The sequence below is a fragment of the Hetaerina americana genome, unplaced genomic scaffold, assembly GCF_022747635.1.
Source record: "Hetaerina americana unplaced genomic scaffold, ioHetAmer1.1.p SCAF_2, whole genome shotgun sequence".
NCBI classification, from domain to species: domain Eukaryota; kingdom Metazoa; phylum Arthropoda; class Insecta; order Odonata; family Calopterygidae; genus Hetaerina; species Hetaerina americana.
In genome coordinates this window covers 29,020,383-29,037,604 of record NW_027286763.1, presented here as the reverse complement: position 1 = coordinate 29,037,604, position 17,222 = coordinate 29,020,383, and the positions used below count along the sequence as shown (strand labels likewise).

The window sequence follows — 17,222 nt, the reverse complement described above, 5'->3', positions numbered from 1 at the left end:
GGGATTTACGCCCAAAACCACGTTAAGGAGCAACACGCGGTTTTTTGACAGGAGCAATCAATTAACGGCGAACTCGGGTTTTCTTCGCCTATACAATGCACCGTGAGCGGGGCGAATTGGGTGGGTGGTGGTGGCCAGCCGTCAAAATATATACACGGGGAGAACCCCATGAAGGGGAAGATATTAAGTCATCTAGGCACACTTGGCCATTCAAATTGCATACTCGGTAGCGTGCATTCTTCTCATAGGTCCAGTGACCCATCAATGGTCACGAGACATTAACCAACACTCCAATATAATGAGGTAAACATCTCAAAAACTAATTTGCATACACTTATTTTCGTTTTGCATCCCTATCTTTTGAGGATTGATGCTGAAAAATTTCAATTCTAAGTAATAATCGAGTATTTTTTACTTAAAATTTTTCGATGGCAATACATATCTTTCAGGACAGCAAGAATACTCGCAGCTGATTTGCGATCCTCTAATAGATCAGTTGAGGGATGGCAGGGCGAACCTGTGCCCGCCATGTCCGACTTGAAGAAGGACCACGCCCTGCTTAATATTATCCCATGTACTGTAATGACAGCAATTCTTCATCTCAATGAATTCCACTCCTCTCGTCTACACAACCCTGATTTTAGCAACAAATTTTCACCTATTTTCAACAATTCATCGCAAATCGATTCTCTACCAAAATATTAAGAAATAGCAATGAAAGGGAAATCGAATCCTGCCTCACTTCTCACCTCAACCGTCATATTTTACCACTTTCCTACAGCTATATAAACAGTCGTTCGAAGTAGCAAAAATGCATTTTTCATTTTATCACGACCGAAATGAACTAGCAAAAATTCGAACCTGAGAGCATCATCCTCTACAGCATATTTTTATTGGTAGTGTTTAAATGATCAATGCAGGATTTTACTCGGAAAGATTAGACGTCATGAAAGAAGCATTCCTTAACGTGGAGCTCAAACATGGAAACAAACTGAAATAAAATCAAAAGGAGTCAAGTGATGCCATAATATAATGGACTTTCTCTTCAACTTCACACAACCGGTAGTAACAAACGGTACGGGTTCCACCAATGAATACCAGTGTTATGAACGTAATTTAGTCCACGCAAGTAATTTGAACCCATCATGGAAGCGTAATATTTGTAACTCTTGGTCCTCATAACATACATAAGTGAAACTTAACACGAAATAAAAACCGCCATGAGACTAACAGCAAACGATATCGTTAAGTCACTTTTTAACGTAAAGGACGTCAACATCACTCTCATATCGGACCTAAGAGGGTATCTCAAATTACGCGCGGTGAAGACATCGGAAACTGATATTAGTTGGAAAAACTAAAGACGAAGAAGTGAAGAAAACATGCCTACGTCTTTAAACCAAGACACAATATTGAATGTAAAGTGAGTGTTTGAATTTCTGAAATCCCGCTAAAAAAACATTGACTCGAGAATCAAACAATAATTCATAAATGAGTGGTTCGAGAAAAAGAGCCATGAAAGAACAAATTACGCCGCACAATTATCAGAAAATGCAATGCCATGCATATGGAATGCAAGCCATAGGAGACATTAGGACTAAGAACTAGGGAGCAACTATTGAAAATGTGGAATTAGTGTATCGGTAGAAATAGTTCAGGTCCCTCAACACACCGGACAACGGCGACAAAATAAGGGTAGGCAGTCAACCTAGCACTGACGGATGCTTGAGCTTGTTTTCTCCTCGCAAAATACGCGACCACCAACCCGAAGAAACGATCTATAAGATATCAAAACATTCCTTCCCTTTGCATGATTCTTCCTCCTCATCCTTTTTCGCGGCTGTCGTGCTTGCCCGTTCGGCGCGTTTCGAAGTAATTAGTAGATACAATGTTGGGAAAATCCTAATTGTTCACTGGTGTCACTAACTCCTCCGATGGATACCAAATACTAGCACTGCTAGCTACCTGTCGCCCGAGCGATGAGAATTAATACTCGTAATTCCCCTATTGTATTTTTTGATCACCTTTGACAACTAACAATTCTAAACTCCAAACTACCAAATGGAACCAAGTTCCTTTTGATTAGTACTGCACATCTACTAAGGCGCGTCCCATATGAAACATTCAATTACGACAAATGACTCCGAAGTGTTTCACGTCTTCCGCATGCTTCCGCTTCTTCGATCCTGGTACAAAGGTGTGCCACGGCAGTTGCCTGGGCAGCACTTGATACCTACTGACCAGCCCCTACAAGGACGAAAGTTTGACGCTATGACCTCGAATCCCAAAGTCTGAGGACACAATTTTTTGTAATCAATGTAGGCTGTGAAGTCACACCCCGACCGTTTCGAGACTTAAATGGATGAACTCCCTTCAACCAACTATCAAGAAGATGGCGAACTCACCAGCGTCATTGATGGCAGCAATGGATCCGACGGTGTCGCTGGTCACCACGATCTCGTGCGACATGTCCGGGTACCTCTTCATGAGTCCGTCCCGGAGGGCCCTGTTCTGCTCCTCGGACTCGCAGCCACTGAGGCTCAAACCCTGAAATAGGAGAGGCGCATCAGAGGTGCGTGGGTGGAGGTCACGGGTCTGAACTAGAAACAAAATGGAGACGACCGGAATGTCGAGAGCAGTAAATGACAAAAAATCAGATTTGAGAAGGACAGCGCCTCTTCTGCGTGATAAGTCAGTCAGATGTTTTCTGAAATTCTTTCTTTAGGGGGACTTGTCCCAGGGGCTGGAACCTCCTTTGAACATTGCGGGTCAAGTAATGGTGTGGGTAAGTCAGTCGTCATGCACCCAAACTAAAGGTACCACGCTATCACAAAATGACAAATTTTCATTTCAGTCCGCGTCCAAACTGACCTTCGGGTTGATTACTGTGTTTATGATGAAATATATATATATATATATATATATATATATATATATATATATATATATATAGATCCGAGGTTCGAGTCCCGGTCAAGGAAATATTTTTACTCTTGTGATCCGTTCGATTCCGCCTTCCCCACCTTTATTGTGTTCGTCCTTTATGTGTGTTCCTATCCCTTTTCCTTATATCTGTTTCTGTATATATGAGTATTTATTCGCCGTTTGGCGGGATTTCGTGTTTTAATGTGTGTGTATATATATATATATATATATATATATATATATATATATATATATATATATATATGTATATATATATATATATATATGTATATATATATATATATATGTATATATATATATATATATATATATATATATATATATATACACATTAAAACACGAAATCCCGCCAAACGGCGAATAAATACTCATATATACAGAAACAGATATAAGGAAAAGGGATAGGAACACAATATAAAAAAATATATATAGTATATATATATATATTTTTTTTTTTTTTGCGGGTAACGTGGTAGTCTAGTGGGTAGAGCTTTGGACTGCTGACCGGAGGGTCCGAATTCGATGCTTTTGGAAGTTTCTAGGACCCTCAGCTCCAACTAGGCTTAGTAATTTTTCGGGTACTAGATCTTCCTGGGAAACTACAACAGGCACAGGGAAAGAATTTGACACCCCCCCTACCTTGATGCGTGAATTTCACTCGTCAGGCTTCGTACTGGGTCGCACCCTACCATCTACTACTACTACTCTACCATCACCCACCAAACCGACCTTTTATTGTATAGAGATCGAGCAGATCACCAGTGCAAATGATTTTTCTAAACCGGGACTTGAACCACGGATCTTTCGACTCTTCGGGCCGATGCTCTAACCACTTGAGCTATCGAGGAAACGCAACTTGCACTGAAATCTGCGGGGGGGTTTATGCTACCAAGTGCTTCGATTCTTTGGCCAGGAGATGGCGTTAGGTGGTTCAAGCTAGGTGGTGAGGTGGTTCAAGTCCCGATCAAGGAAATATTTCACTTGTGACCTACTCGATTAAACCTTCCCCACCTCTCCTGTGTACTTCTTTTGTGTGTTCCTATCCCTTTCCCTCATATCTATTTCCGTGCGAATGAATATATACATATATATCATGATACGTAATCCCACCTTCATAAATTAATCTAAATTCAACCCAATTAGTTCCATAAACTTTTGGTGAAATTATTGTAAGTTTACTCTGGACTGTACTAAATCTTCGATTACTCCTAGAATTTGATAGCACCGATAGATTGCACTGTCAAGAATTCGTTGATAGAAATGAGAGAAATTGGAAAACGGAGTATGAGCGAGAATTTCAACCTTCGGTCTAAAAATTGTATCGGAGCGATTTATAATTTTAAGACATCTACTGAACGGATAAGGTATGATTTTCTTCACTCAGTTGTACTATCTCGGTTTTGCGAGCAGTAATGGCTGTGCAGCAGCCAAAGATATTATTCCAGGGCAGAAGACCAATGGCACTTGGCATGGCATTAGCCGAAAGTGTACCGCGGCTTTAGGACACACTGACTGTTAATCATCAAAAAGGGTGAAGGGTACGCGATGATGAGCATCATAAATAATCATGAATGAAAATATTAAAACAGGAACGGGCTGTTAAAATAAATATCAGAATTAAATAAGTAAAGAAAAGAAAATCTTTAAAATAAAGCGAGATGTGGTCACAAAGAAGATAAATTAGCGGATTAAGGCGAGGATATCTTTGGAAAAAAATGCTTTTTGTAAAAAAGTGACAAACAAAGGCGAACAATTTATTTACAAAAATGTTTCAAAAAAGGCCTTGTTTCGAGTTTCGTTTAAATGGCTCAGAAGCAAGGACAAAAAATAGGAGTGGCGATATTTAGAATGAGAAGCGTGGCTACATTGAAAAGAAAGTCAATAAAAATTATAGTCGAAGATATGAAAAGGTATTCGATGCTTTCTGACTCAACTTTGAGGAAGTTCATGTTCATTAAATGAAGAACACAATTGGAGAACAGTGGAAAAATACATTGTGTTCTTCTTTTTAATGAATATGACAAGGTAATTGAAATGAAAAGCCAAAGAACAGACAACCGGATGCACATTTTTTGGAGAGAAATTACCTTCAGAAATGTATAATATAATTAATCTAAAATATATGGTAGAATACGTCGAGGGACGAAATTGCGAGATATGCAAACTGGAAAATGCAGAAATGGAAATAATTGCACTTAAACATGAAAGGGAGATCATGGAACAAATAAGTCTGCAAGATCCTCTTCCAATTAAACCTACCTAAGGACAGACTTGATGGCGACGGTGCATATCAGCAGTGGAGGCCACTCCTGCCATAAGTAAACATAATTCGCAACAGGGCGAAGTGGTAAACTGAAGTCCTGAGAGGGCCTAAACTAAGACCATCGTTATCTAGCAGTGCAAATTATGTTTTCTCGCATGATATCTAACTTTTTTAAAGGCTTTCCTGTTATCAGTGGGTTAGGTACACTGATAGGTGTTTGCGAGAGAAGGAAGCAGGCGTACACTGCGCTGACGTTCCCACGGTCGCTCGTAAATCAGGAGGGATCCGTCTAAATTTTGTTTCTGCCCTCCATGGAAAACGTCGAAGAAATACCTACCGCCATATACTCAGCATGCATTTTATTGCTGCAAGTAGCCGTGCATGTACGCATGTGGCTGTGGGACATATTTGAGTTATTAATCCGTCGCTCGTTACGTCAAAGTTTTGTCAAATAATTGCAACTCATAACCTATCTAAGAATAACTAGACAAAGACAATGACTACGGGTGGGTAGCATATTGACCTCCATGTGGCCAGGTGCACATCCGGAGTCGTCAGTAGGTCAACCACGACTTGACATACACCGCACAGCTTCACCGCGAAGAAAATCGGCGGCGGCTCTGGACTCGCATTGCTTTCAGCGGAAGAGCGTGTCTGTACGCCGGGCACTAGATGCCATGCGCAAGCCGCCTCACAACGTGTCGAAGACTATCGCTGAGGAAGGCAGATAGTGCTCCTCGAGCTTAAGAACGCATTCTTAAATAAAACTGTGAATTGACGTGGAGATTAAAATTCAACTGAAAAAGAAACATCGCAATTACAAAAACGAAAGCGTATCAACGGGCGCGAGACAATCCGCTTCACCATTATATTTGGTCAATTGACGGTTTATACTCATATGAATCAATTAGAACTTAATTCTGTGGAGGCCAGCAAGCAGCTGGTTTTGAGGAATTAAGGGGTCTCATAGACAGTAATACCTAAGCATACTAACACGGAGGCGATTTAAAAAGGTAAGAACGCTTGCTTCCTTAACATCGCATATGAAGATTGGGGTACCCAGCCATTAGTTCTTTCCGGGATCATATTAGTATCATAATCCACCCTTATCGGGGTCGTTACCATAACGCGATTTTCCTGTTTCTCTCTCTCGTAAAATAACAGTTCGTGATCAAGGGTCTTACTCCAGCAATTAGCACCAGGAATGGCGCAGTGCTGGGTTTCATAATATAGAATTTGAGGAATGGTGGAAGCATATTTTCATCCATTTTTCTCGGTCGTTTGGATAACAATAACGAGGTCAAATTATGAAGATTAACGATCGCATCGGGATTAACTTAAAACGTTGACCCGATATCAACATCTAAAATAAAAACTATATACTACGCGTAAAAAGGCATACTTTTTTACTTGATTTCCTCCTTCACTTCCGTTAGTATTATCCATGGTCTGAATCATTAGACATTTTGTTCCTGTGACACATTAACATTAGTTACATATTTGCTACCGGAAACTGAAATTACACGTATGGCTTCAGGCATGCTTCGAATTAAAGTATTCATATGATAAATTATCGAAACTAAAATGCTCTTTAAGGGAGACTGGTGAGCAGCTAATTCACTAGAAGTACTTACGAAAATGGAAAAAGAATAATTTATTTTTTCTAACGGCAGAGAATAAGGCCCAAAAAAACAGTCGAATTTCCATAACATGAACATCTACGAGTCGTCTTTTGGTAATTAGAAATTGAGCATTATTGGGCGTTATTACCATAAAACTGTCAATTACCCTGAACCCGAAAGAGATAATAAGAATTCGCTTGCTTGAAAAGTGTGTCTTTCTCAGATACCTTAAAACCAGCAGGAAAGCAATTTCCATCAGGGCAGGGAAATTTCATTTCATCGCAGTATTTTTCCATGCAAGCAAGCGAAATGAAACATTTGAGAAGTCGAGAGCAGCAAGGCACGCTTCAGAATAGCCTTTTGCTTGCGACGCATGCGTAGAGTGCTATTTTAGCCTCAGGTACTCGAGTACGTACAAAGCTGAATGTTACATTTATTTACACCGTTTGAAGTACATACGTTAGTCACCAACATTTAATTCTAATGGCGCATGCCTGGTGTGGAATCACTCCCCTCCGAACACGCAGGGCCCCACGGCAAAGACGTCCTCGCGTTTCAGCGAAATGCGATGATTCCGAATGCAAATATCTTTTTGGATCTCAAAACAGCATCGCCTGCGACTGAAGCACCAGACCTCATATCTACGCCGTTCTGGGACGACGGAGTAAGAGGCATCCTAATATTTATCGCAATGGGAATGCTGGAGATTTTCGCGGAAACGTGCCCAACAAACAGCACTCTTTCTAATTTAAAATTTGGTAAATTAAATCTAAACTTAGCTCAAATACATTAAGGTAGAGTATTTCCTACTCACGGTTCTTGCACTGTTTCGCCCTCATTTCCGCCGATGGTAATCACAGAGCTTAACGTACAATTTAATATGCAAAATGTTTTTCTATATATTATATTTATCAGCGTAGCTGAATGAAAATTGTCTATGATTTTATTTTAATGAAATAAGGTTTTCATGATTCAAACTTTCACCATACCTCACGCAATCAATGACCCACTACCGGGATCAGTGAAGAGTCTTCAACTCGACCTTTGGGAATACGAAACCCCTTTCTCTTTCTTCCCTTGAGATTTTTGACACATCAAGCATTTCAAAGTAAGAATCCCAAACATATATGTAGTCAATATTTCATCCACGAAATTTCATTTGCAAATATTTTTGAATAAATTACGCAAAATATCAAATGGACATGACTTGAACGCAAAAAAATGCACGGCATTTCAAACGTTCCCTAACATTCTTAAAAGTATCATCACCCATCAGCTCAACATTTTCTCCAAGTCCAAGCTGCCTCTACTCATTGAGACTTTCTTCCATTGGATTTTACTCTAAACCTCGAATTCCAGACAACTTTTGAGCACGCATTTATTATTTCTGGAAATTAATAAGTGGTACTAATGATTGAATACAAGACAAGAATGTTATCTGCGCGAGGAATCGAATAGGATAAAAGGACATTGGAAAGTAACCTCACTGCGTGAAATCACTAACATCATAATTCAAATACGATGGTCATTTCTCGCCTGCGGGGATATGGTACACCACATCATTCGCCGATAGGGACGTTCTATCGAAAGCCACTCTCTAGCTTACAACTGGCGGCGGCCAACGGAGGCAGGAGTCATTTTTTATTTTTCATTTTTTATCTTTTTCTTTCGTGCCGAAAAGTTGCATTGCGAGACTTCCAAGGGCGGAGGGTCGGGGGCGGGACGGAAGGCAGGTGGCTGGTGGTTGGGAGGGGCGAGGGGAAGGGGGTTTCTTCGAAATGCTCAGAGTGCGTGAGGGCGGGGCGGGAGGAAGGAGGAAAAGTGCTGAGTACTCACGAGGACGGTCAACGGCTTGTCTTCCGGGAGCCGCGCTTCCTTCTTCGCCTCCACAACCATCGCGTGGAGCCGCCGCTGGCACTCCTCCATGCCGAGCGCCTGCGCACCCAAGAAGAGAGAGAGAGACAAGTGAGACAAAATGCTGTGGACATGGATCGTCCGACAAGTAATTTACCGATACGATACATATCAATGTATATTAGACTATATTTATTCATCAGTATATTTAAAGTATACAGAAACAATATTTTCGATGTCTCGCTTGACATATCGGAAGAGTTATTGATACACATCTTTCAGTATGACAAAGTGACCCATTCAAAAATGAAACCAACACATCGATTCAATAAGAAGCTACTGGCCTACTTGAAATCCTCACCTTTTTCATTGATACAATCACTAAACTGAAGAACAGCATTTGTTGGCCATCGAGAAGTTTACGATTTCCGTTAATAATTAGACTACAATAAATTTAATACGCGTCTCGTCGGATAATTTACCCTCGGGCTATTCGAGAGAATTATTTTAAATAATATTTTTGCAAGCAATCATTTATATCAAATTAAAAATATACATTTTACATTATTTGAAAACATCAAATTTCATTTCATGGGTACGTTTACTGTCCGTTCTCATGAGTCATCCTACCCAATTTTTAATTAAGCGAAGAACACAATGCTATGATATAATATGATAGCCATTGCATTGGAGTATTGATTCCGACGGAGTCGTAAGCCAAAGTCATAGCCATAAGCCAAATGTTAATTAGCAAGATGAGTGCGGAGCTCACCCGGTACTCACGTCTGTGGTGTATGGCAGGGGGTTACACCAGACTACTTTTGACACAAAATACTTTCCTCCTCGGCGAGGTCAGGCAAAGATGTTCTGATCCATTACCGTTCGTGGGAAGAATTAAATCTTAAATCTATTTGCTCTACACTTAATCCCTCTAATTTTATTGACAATCTCTCCTATCATATTACTATGGGGGTAATAATACATTTTCAACGTCACTGCTGCAGAGACATCCATCCAATTTATGCAAGAGATTCAATTTGTAATTTACCTTCGCTCCGTGAGCGATTGCCAGCCTAGCTCCTCTCATATTTTGGATACGCTAAGAAGTTTAGCTTATACTTTTCCAGTATCTCATAATTTTTGGTTGCCTTGCCCACTTATATGTTTCACCCAGGAGAGGTCGTGAGTGAGGGTAGGGCCTAAGTATTTAATTGAATCCACACTTTCTATTTCGGTATTCCTGATGCAGTAGGCGTTCGGAAGGGAACTACGCCAATTCCACATATTCATCGCTACGCATTTTTTAAAATTTTACTTCTAATGCCAAGTGTCGCACCAGCATTGCATAGAATTTACAGGTAGGTCATCTGCTAAAGCTACTACAGGCTCAGAATAATGGCTATCTCTGTAATCCACCGGCAAATAAATGTATTTTACAATTTACCACGGAGTTCATTTCGTCGACGTAAAGAAGGATCAAATAAGGTCCGATAACACTTCCTTGGAGAACACCTGAAGTGACTAAGTATTGGGTCGGCGCATTGTTACCAGGAAGTACAGTATGTTTCCTATTCCTCTTATGGCTTCCCGGAAATTAATTGTAGCTGAAGGTGTCCAGAGGCATCTCCCTAAATTTCGACATCCGAGGCCTTCCGATAGTTAAATCTGTTCTTTGAAGAGGTAATTCTTCTCATTTCCAATGTTTTTTGGACCTTGAGGAGCCACTTTTGTTTCCTCATCAAACTTAAGCCAGGCACTATGGTTTTAATCAGCACACCATGACTCGAGACAGGATTCGAAACTGAGATCCAAGGTTGGAAATCCGGGTGGGTCATCTATCAGACTAAACCGCAAATTCGGGATATCGCTGGAATTAGTTTCCCGATATTTCACGGGAGAGTGCATTTCACTGCACCTCCTCATGATGACCCCCCTCATGATACCCCCCCTCATGATACCTTCTCATGATTACCTTCAGAACGTAGATTTTGACCTGAAGATGTCTCGTCATTCCCCGCCACCTGGATCGTTTCATTGTGTGGTGAAGAACCGCAGCCTTTCGATAACTTCGCTGGCGGCGGAAATTATACGGCGAGAGTGGGGGAAATTGTATGCTTTTCGATAGTTTCCGTAGCAGTTACGATAAATACCAGCGGAAGGCAGGTCGTAGGTGATAAGAAGATGAAGCAATTCACGGCGGTCGGAAGGATAGCTCGAGTCGGAGCCGGGAAAGGGATTCGGATAACGCGGCGACGGGGTTTTGGAGGGGGGAGTGGTGCGAGAGGCAGTCGGGACAGCAGAGGGCGATATTTCCCCTGCCGAGCAACCAACCGAACTGGAGGCTCCCGGTTGTCGTCAGTTCCAGTGCAACGACGGCGGTCAAAAGGTTTACAACCGAAATCACTTTCTGAGGGCCATGTTATACCAAGACTAAAAATTAGAATACTGTCAAAATAAATAATGCAACTATAGCAGCATATTATTCGTTTTATTGATAGTTCAAAAACACTCACAACCAATATGATAAAACCTCGGTAACCTACATGAAGTTTGGCTTGAATGGTCGAGAGTGGAGTTCACCTTGCAAAAACCCCTACAAAGGTTGTGAAATTTACCCATTCAGGGTAGGGAAGTCCCTCAAGCACCGCCTGGGAGGCCTGATATCGGAAAAAGGAATCCATTTGGGTGAATATCTGAATCTCCAAAGTCACCGGGCATTGAGCCCAGATCCTTGGGTCAATAGATCAACGCTCAACACACTCAATTATCATCTCATGATAAGCAGAGGAAGGAAACCAGAACCACATTAATTATTTAGTCCAAGAAAATATAATGGATACAGATATTAGAATGAGTCCAGGCAACTACTGGACATAGTCCACTGGGCAGTGTGTCCTGCCCAGCGGCGGCAGAGGTAAGGCTTCCGCGTTCATCATCTCATGAAATCTTTGCAAAGCGAGCGCGACAACAGCATCAACGAAAAAGGAGCACAAAAGGAGTAAACAAGTTAGAATAGTGACTTTGAATTTTAGGACTAAGCTGAGTACAGAGAAATTAGAAAACATGAATCAAGAGATATAGAGAGAATATACAGACATCTCAGGGCTGTGCGAGATGAGATGGAGGAATAGCGGGGATTACTAGAGCTTTTTCAGATTAATATAGAGAGGAGGGGGGGAGAGCCAGCGAGGGGTGGCAATGGTATTGAACAAAAAGTTAGGAAAACGCTTAGTAAACATAGTGCAGTTAAGTTAGATAGTACTTGTATAATCAATAGAAGTACTATAGGAGCTAGAACAACGAACTTAGTCAAATCAGGTTTACATGCCAGCAAGCATTCATAGGGAGGAGGAAACAAAATGCGTACGACGTTTTACAGAAAATAATTCCGTGTTCCTGAGAGGAAAGAGTTGATAACTTTGAACATGATGTGGAATTGGAACGCGACGGTGGGAGAAGGAAAAGGTAGTGTTGAGGTAGCGGACTACGGGTGGGGAGAACAGGGGATGGCCACGGGGTGAAAGCAATAGATTTCTACAGGAGACAGGGTTTGATCATAATGAACACTTATGGTAGTTTCAAAAACGCGATAGGAGTAGGTTATACACGAAAGGAAAATACCCCGTGATTCATTTGGACTATATTACTGTTAGGCACAGATTTAGATCATGATGAATACCCCGTTTAAACAACGCAATAAGCGCAGGTAAAACATGAAAAATGGCTGGGAATTCGGTTGGACTATATTATAGTTCGGATTAGTTTTAGGAACAGCGTGAGCTATTCGCGGTTTCCTCTTTTAAACCCGCGGTTTCCTCTTTTAAACCGAGTTGGGGAAACTAATACGGCGAAAGGAGCATAATAAAGTTCAGTGAGACAATAGGGAATGTTTACAAATTAAGGGTGAAATTGGGACACTACAGGAATTTGAAAGCCCTATCAGAAATAAACGATGGAAAATCCGCGCTCATTATGAAAGATAAGGTTGGTAAATTATTGATTGAAGGGGAAAAGATTCAAGATGTAAATAATGTATAGAGGAACTATATGGTAAATACATTAGGTCAGCAACCTTACACATATGTAGAGAGAGAATATGATAGGGATAGCTTAGGTCCAGACATTCTCAATGGCGAGATGGAGAGGCCATTAATGGAAGTGACTTCAAATAGGGTGTAGGGATAAACTACAATCCAGCAGAACTACTTCAACTTTTAGGAAAAGGTGGGAGGAAGACTTATGATGTACTAATTAGTAGCATTTATGATGGAGGAAACTGACCAATTCATTAATTTCTATTCCAAAGAAGGTAAAGGCAGCCACATACAAGGACTACAGAACAAACTGATTTCGCAGTCAGCTTAAGAGGTGCTCAGGATCATCATTGGAAGGATGGAAGCAAGTCAAATCAATACTATGGGAATGATTAGTTTGGGTTCAAAAAGGCGATAGGTACGCATGCTGCCACAGCCGGCATGAGGTTACTAATAAGTAGGAATAAAGAATACAATCAGAATTTATTTGCCAGTTATATTGGAGGGATATGAGGCTAATCCATAACCTTTATATGTATCATACTGCTCGGGTATGAGAGGTTGAACGGGAGCCCAGATGGGCAGTGTTAGGAAGAGGAGGAACACATCAGTATCCTTTCTCACTAATGCTTTACAACGTAAACATGCATGTAAAAATGTGAAAGGGTTATACGTAAGAACAACTGGAGATAGGAATGAAATTTGGTGGGGAATTAATAAATTTAGTTAGTTTTATGGCTGGAAAAGCTTAAGTTATAGAATTTAAGCCAGGGAGCCTACAAGCATTGCCGAGAGCATTAAGAAGTCAGTGTGATAAGTATGGGATGAAAATGAATGCGAACAAAATGAGGTCTCCGAGAAAGAGAAAAGTTAAATAATAAAATAGGAGTTCATAAACTAAAGCAGTTGGAACAGTTCACCTAACACGGAAGTGATTTGAACCAAAACGATCAAAGTAGCAGGGGCATGAGAAAAAAATTGCATTAGGGAAAGAACTTTCAAATTGAGGAGGGAATTGTGATGGCTGGGACCTTGGGTACGGGTGTTAAGAAAAAGCTTATTAAAACAAAAATATGGAGCATGGTTTCGTGCGGCGTGGAAACAACATGTGGAATTGCAAGGTGATACGCGTAGATTGGAGGCTTTTGAAATGTGCGAGTGGAGAAGGTTGGAGAAGGCGAAGTGGACAGAAAGGAAAACAAACGACGAAAGGCTAGGCATGGTGGGGGAGGAGAGGGGACTGTTGGGAGAAATCCACATAAGGTAGAAGGGTGGTTGCAGAGTATTTTGATGGGCAATAATATGTTGAAGACTGTGATATAGTGGAGATGAAAGAGTAGGAATCTGGCGTGCATGTTGGAGAGAATAAGGGGAGGTATGAGTTATGTGAAATTGAAGGAGCTTTTTTCAGGGTTGGATGTCAGGTGGCGTTCTGTAAGAAGAGGCTGGGAAACGCATCAATATACCGCTGCATGTGGCCATCCAAAACCTACCTTGAACGGTAGAATACCAATTCATTAATACTGGTTGTATATTTGATCAGATTTGTTGACTTCAACATTCACGGTGTCTACATGACTTCTCCCCAAACAAACCGAAGAAAGTTTCAACAGATACACGCGATTAACAGCGCTAAGAGACGCAACTCACAGCTTTTATCCAAATTCATTCTCTAAGGGATACTCAACTCCACAGAAAAATCACGGATGCCATTCACACCAGCGCACTAATATTTTGAGCAAAATACGAGGCCGAGTCTAATGGACTTCTTAAGTGTCCACGGAGTAAACCCAATTGGAAACATGCTAATTGTAAGGTGGTAAGTCGTGAGATTTGGAGCATAACAATTTTTTAGTTTCTCTCCACGGGGCCGCCAAATCTTCAGTTCCTAAGGATTTTATTCATCAATTAGGTCAGCAAGATAATTATAATATAATACATTTGGTCACTCAACATCTTTCTTCATGCACTTCACTTTCAGTGTTGCAATAACGGAATGGGAGGTGATGGGGAGGGTTCGAGTGATTATTGAGAGAACAAAAGAAGTGTAAATTACGAATGAGTAATTTATGGTTCCCTCGAGGAATAATGAACGACTGTCTAAGTGGAAAATAACAGTCAACAAGCATGAGCGCTAACAGGAGTGTTAAATGGGTACGTGACTTCGGCTATCAAACTTAATTGCATATCTACAGCTAGGCACGCTTATCCCCCGTGAGGGCAAACGGTGCCGTAACGGGGAAACAGAAATGTCGATGACACACTCGCGCAGAGGGATTGCAGCGAACAATCAATTAAATAAACAGATGAATGAAGAATCCAAAATAATGAAGTCAATATGGACTACATAATGGGAAAAACTTACAGAAAAATATGAAAAACCGATGGAGAAATGCATGAATGAAGAAGACAACTAGAAATCTACAGGTTCAAACAAAAATGACGCACTTATGGGTTTTAGACTGAAATCATTGTCACACTGTACCGCATTATGAATAGAGGCAGAAACTGATTCTATTCCTCCCCCTCTCTCGGCCAGTCCACTAATGTCATACCTCCAACTTACCCTCGCCTATACCCTAGGTGATATAAATTACATCGGCATTTTTCACGCGAATTCCAAAGCAAAATACATACCGCCACAATGGGGTAATATTTTGAAAGATTTCATTGGTGGTCCATTCTCGACTGCGGAGGTGGTTATCACGATTAGCGTCCGGTCTTTGACGCCGAAGGCCATGTATTTACACACGCACACAAACATATGGCATACGAAGGATTATAAAATAGCACAATTGAGCCCGTAGAAGAGAATGACAGAGTTATCCTATTAATAAAATATCATCGAGAAGAAACACAGATAACCCTTACCCTATCATCAGTGAAATGACTCAACATAAAATGAATATCCTGAAAAGGATTTGCTTGAAAACTATGCGTGGATATTACTTTTCATTTTAACAATCGTAAAATATGTATTATGATTGAAAATATATTATAGTGTAAATTAATGTAGATATCTAAAGCGCATGATACTTGGAGACATTCTCGGAGGGAATCTGATCTAATCGCAGGTCGGCAGAGTTATCCTGTTGCTGCTTTCCAATATTTCCTCGGAGCTTTTCCGATGCGGACGGCGCAAGCATAGCGTCATTATTGTGGAGAACGAAAAAGACATGCGTTCGCAAATATTCTCAGCTTCGTAACCGAAGGCGTAACCATTAATTTCTTTCGTGTAAAGAGTTATCACTTCCAGTTGATTGAGAGTTTCCAATCATTCAGTTGGACTATACTGTGGTTAGGATTAGTTTTTGGAACAGCGTGAGTGATTCGCAGTTTCCCTTTTAAACTGAGGCGGTGAACTAATAGAATGAAAGAGGCGTGGTGGAATTCGGGACGAGGACATGGAATGTTTACAAATGAAGGGTGAAATTGGCGCACTGCATATGAATGCGAAAGCTCTATCAGGAATGAAAGAGGGAATATTCGTGCAGACTATGACAGATAAATAAGGCAGGCAAATTATTAGCTGAAGGGGAAAGATGCAAGATGTAAAGAATACATAGAGGAACTATATGGTAAAGTCATTAAGCCAGCAAGCTTAAACATATGTAGAGATAGAATACGATAAGGATAGCTTAGGTCCAGGCATACCCATTGGCAATCGAAAGAGAGTATGATTAGATTAGGATACCGTAGGTCCTGGTAAACGTGATGGCAAGATGGAAAGGGTATTAAGGGAATTGAAATCAAATGAGGCAGTTCTGCCAGAATCGAGCATCCCCGCAAAACTACTTAAAACTTGGAAAACGTGAAGGGTTTCTTTGCGTTCATTCGTAGAATTTATGAGGGAGAAAATCGTCAAGTTTTCGTCAGAACAGTAACAAAAATGCTGATTTCACACGCAGCTAAAGTGATAATCAGGATCATCAATGACAGGATGGAGAAGAGTGGAAATCATTACTCTGAGAGCCACCAGTATTGTTTAAGCAAAGAAAAGGTATTCTTGATGCCATATGGTAGCAGTAATATCGTAAATAATTGACAGTAACATAAAATAGCATAATCAGGCTGTATCGTGGAATTTGATGAGACGTTTTATAGAGTGAATTGGTTGGGATTAATGAATTCATCACAGTATAAATGAGTAGACTGGAGGGTTAGGATACTTATCTGCAATCAGTACACATCCTCAATTGCCAAGGTGGGCGTTTTGGATGAAGAGTCGGAATGGGTAGTACTAAGAGGGCTAGTGAGAAAAGGATGCTCATTACGGCCTCTTCAATTCAATATGCAGAAGATTTCAATAAATATATATAATATATATAATATATATAATATATATATTATATATAATATATATATAATATATATATTATATATAATATATATATATAATATATATTATATATATAATATATAATATATATATTATATAGAAATAATATATAATATATATTATATATATATATATATATGCATGAGAATTCAATATATATGCAA

General features: G+C 40.3%; 1 protein-coding gene across 1 annotated transcript in view; it reads right to left on the bottom strand.

Moving 5' to 3' along the window:
- The window catches only part of Nagk (N-acetylglucosamine kinase), an 82,533-nt gene that overhangs the window by 10,540 nt on the left and 54,771 nt on the right, over positions 1-17,222 (bottom strand). Inside the window, exons 3-4 of the mRNA XM_071585374.1 lie at positions 8,668-8,766; positions 2,406-2,547 (exon numbers count right to left, since the gene is read on the bottom strand). Coding sequence (XP_071441475.1) covers positions 2,406-2,547; positions 8,668-8,766 — 241 coding nt within the window. The remainder of the gene's footprint in view (positions 1-2,405; positions 2,548-8,667; positions 8,767-17,222) is intronic.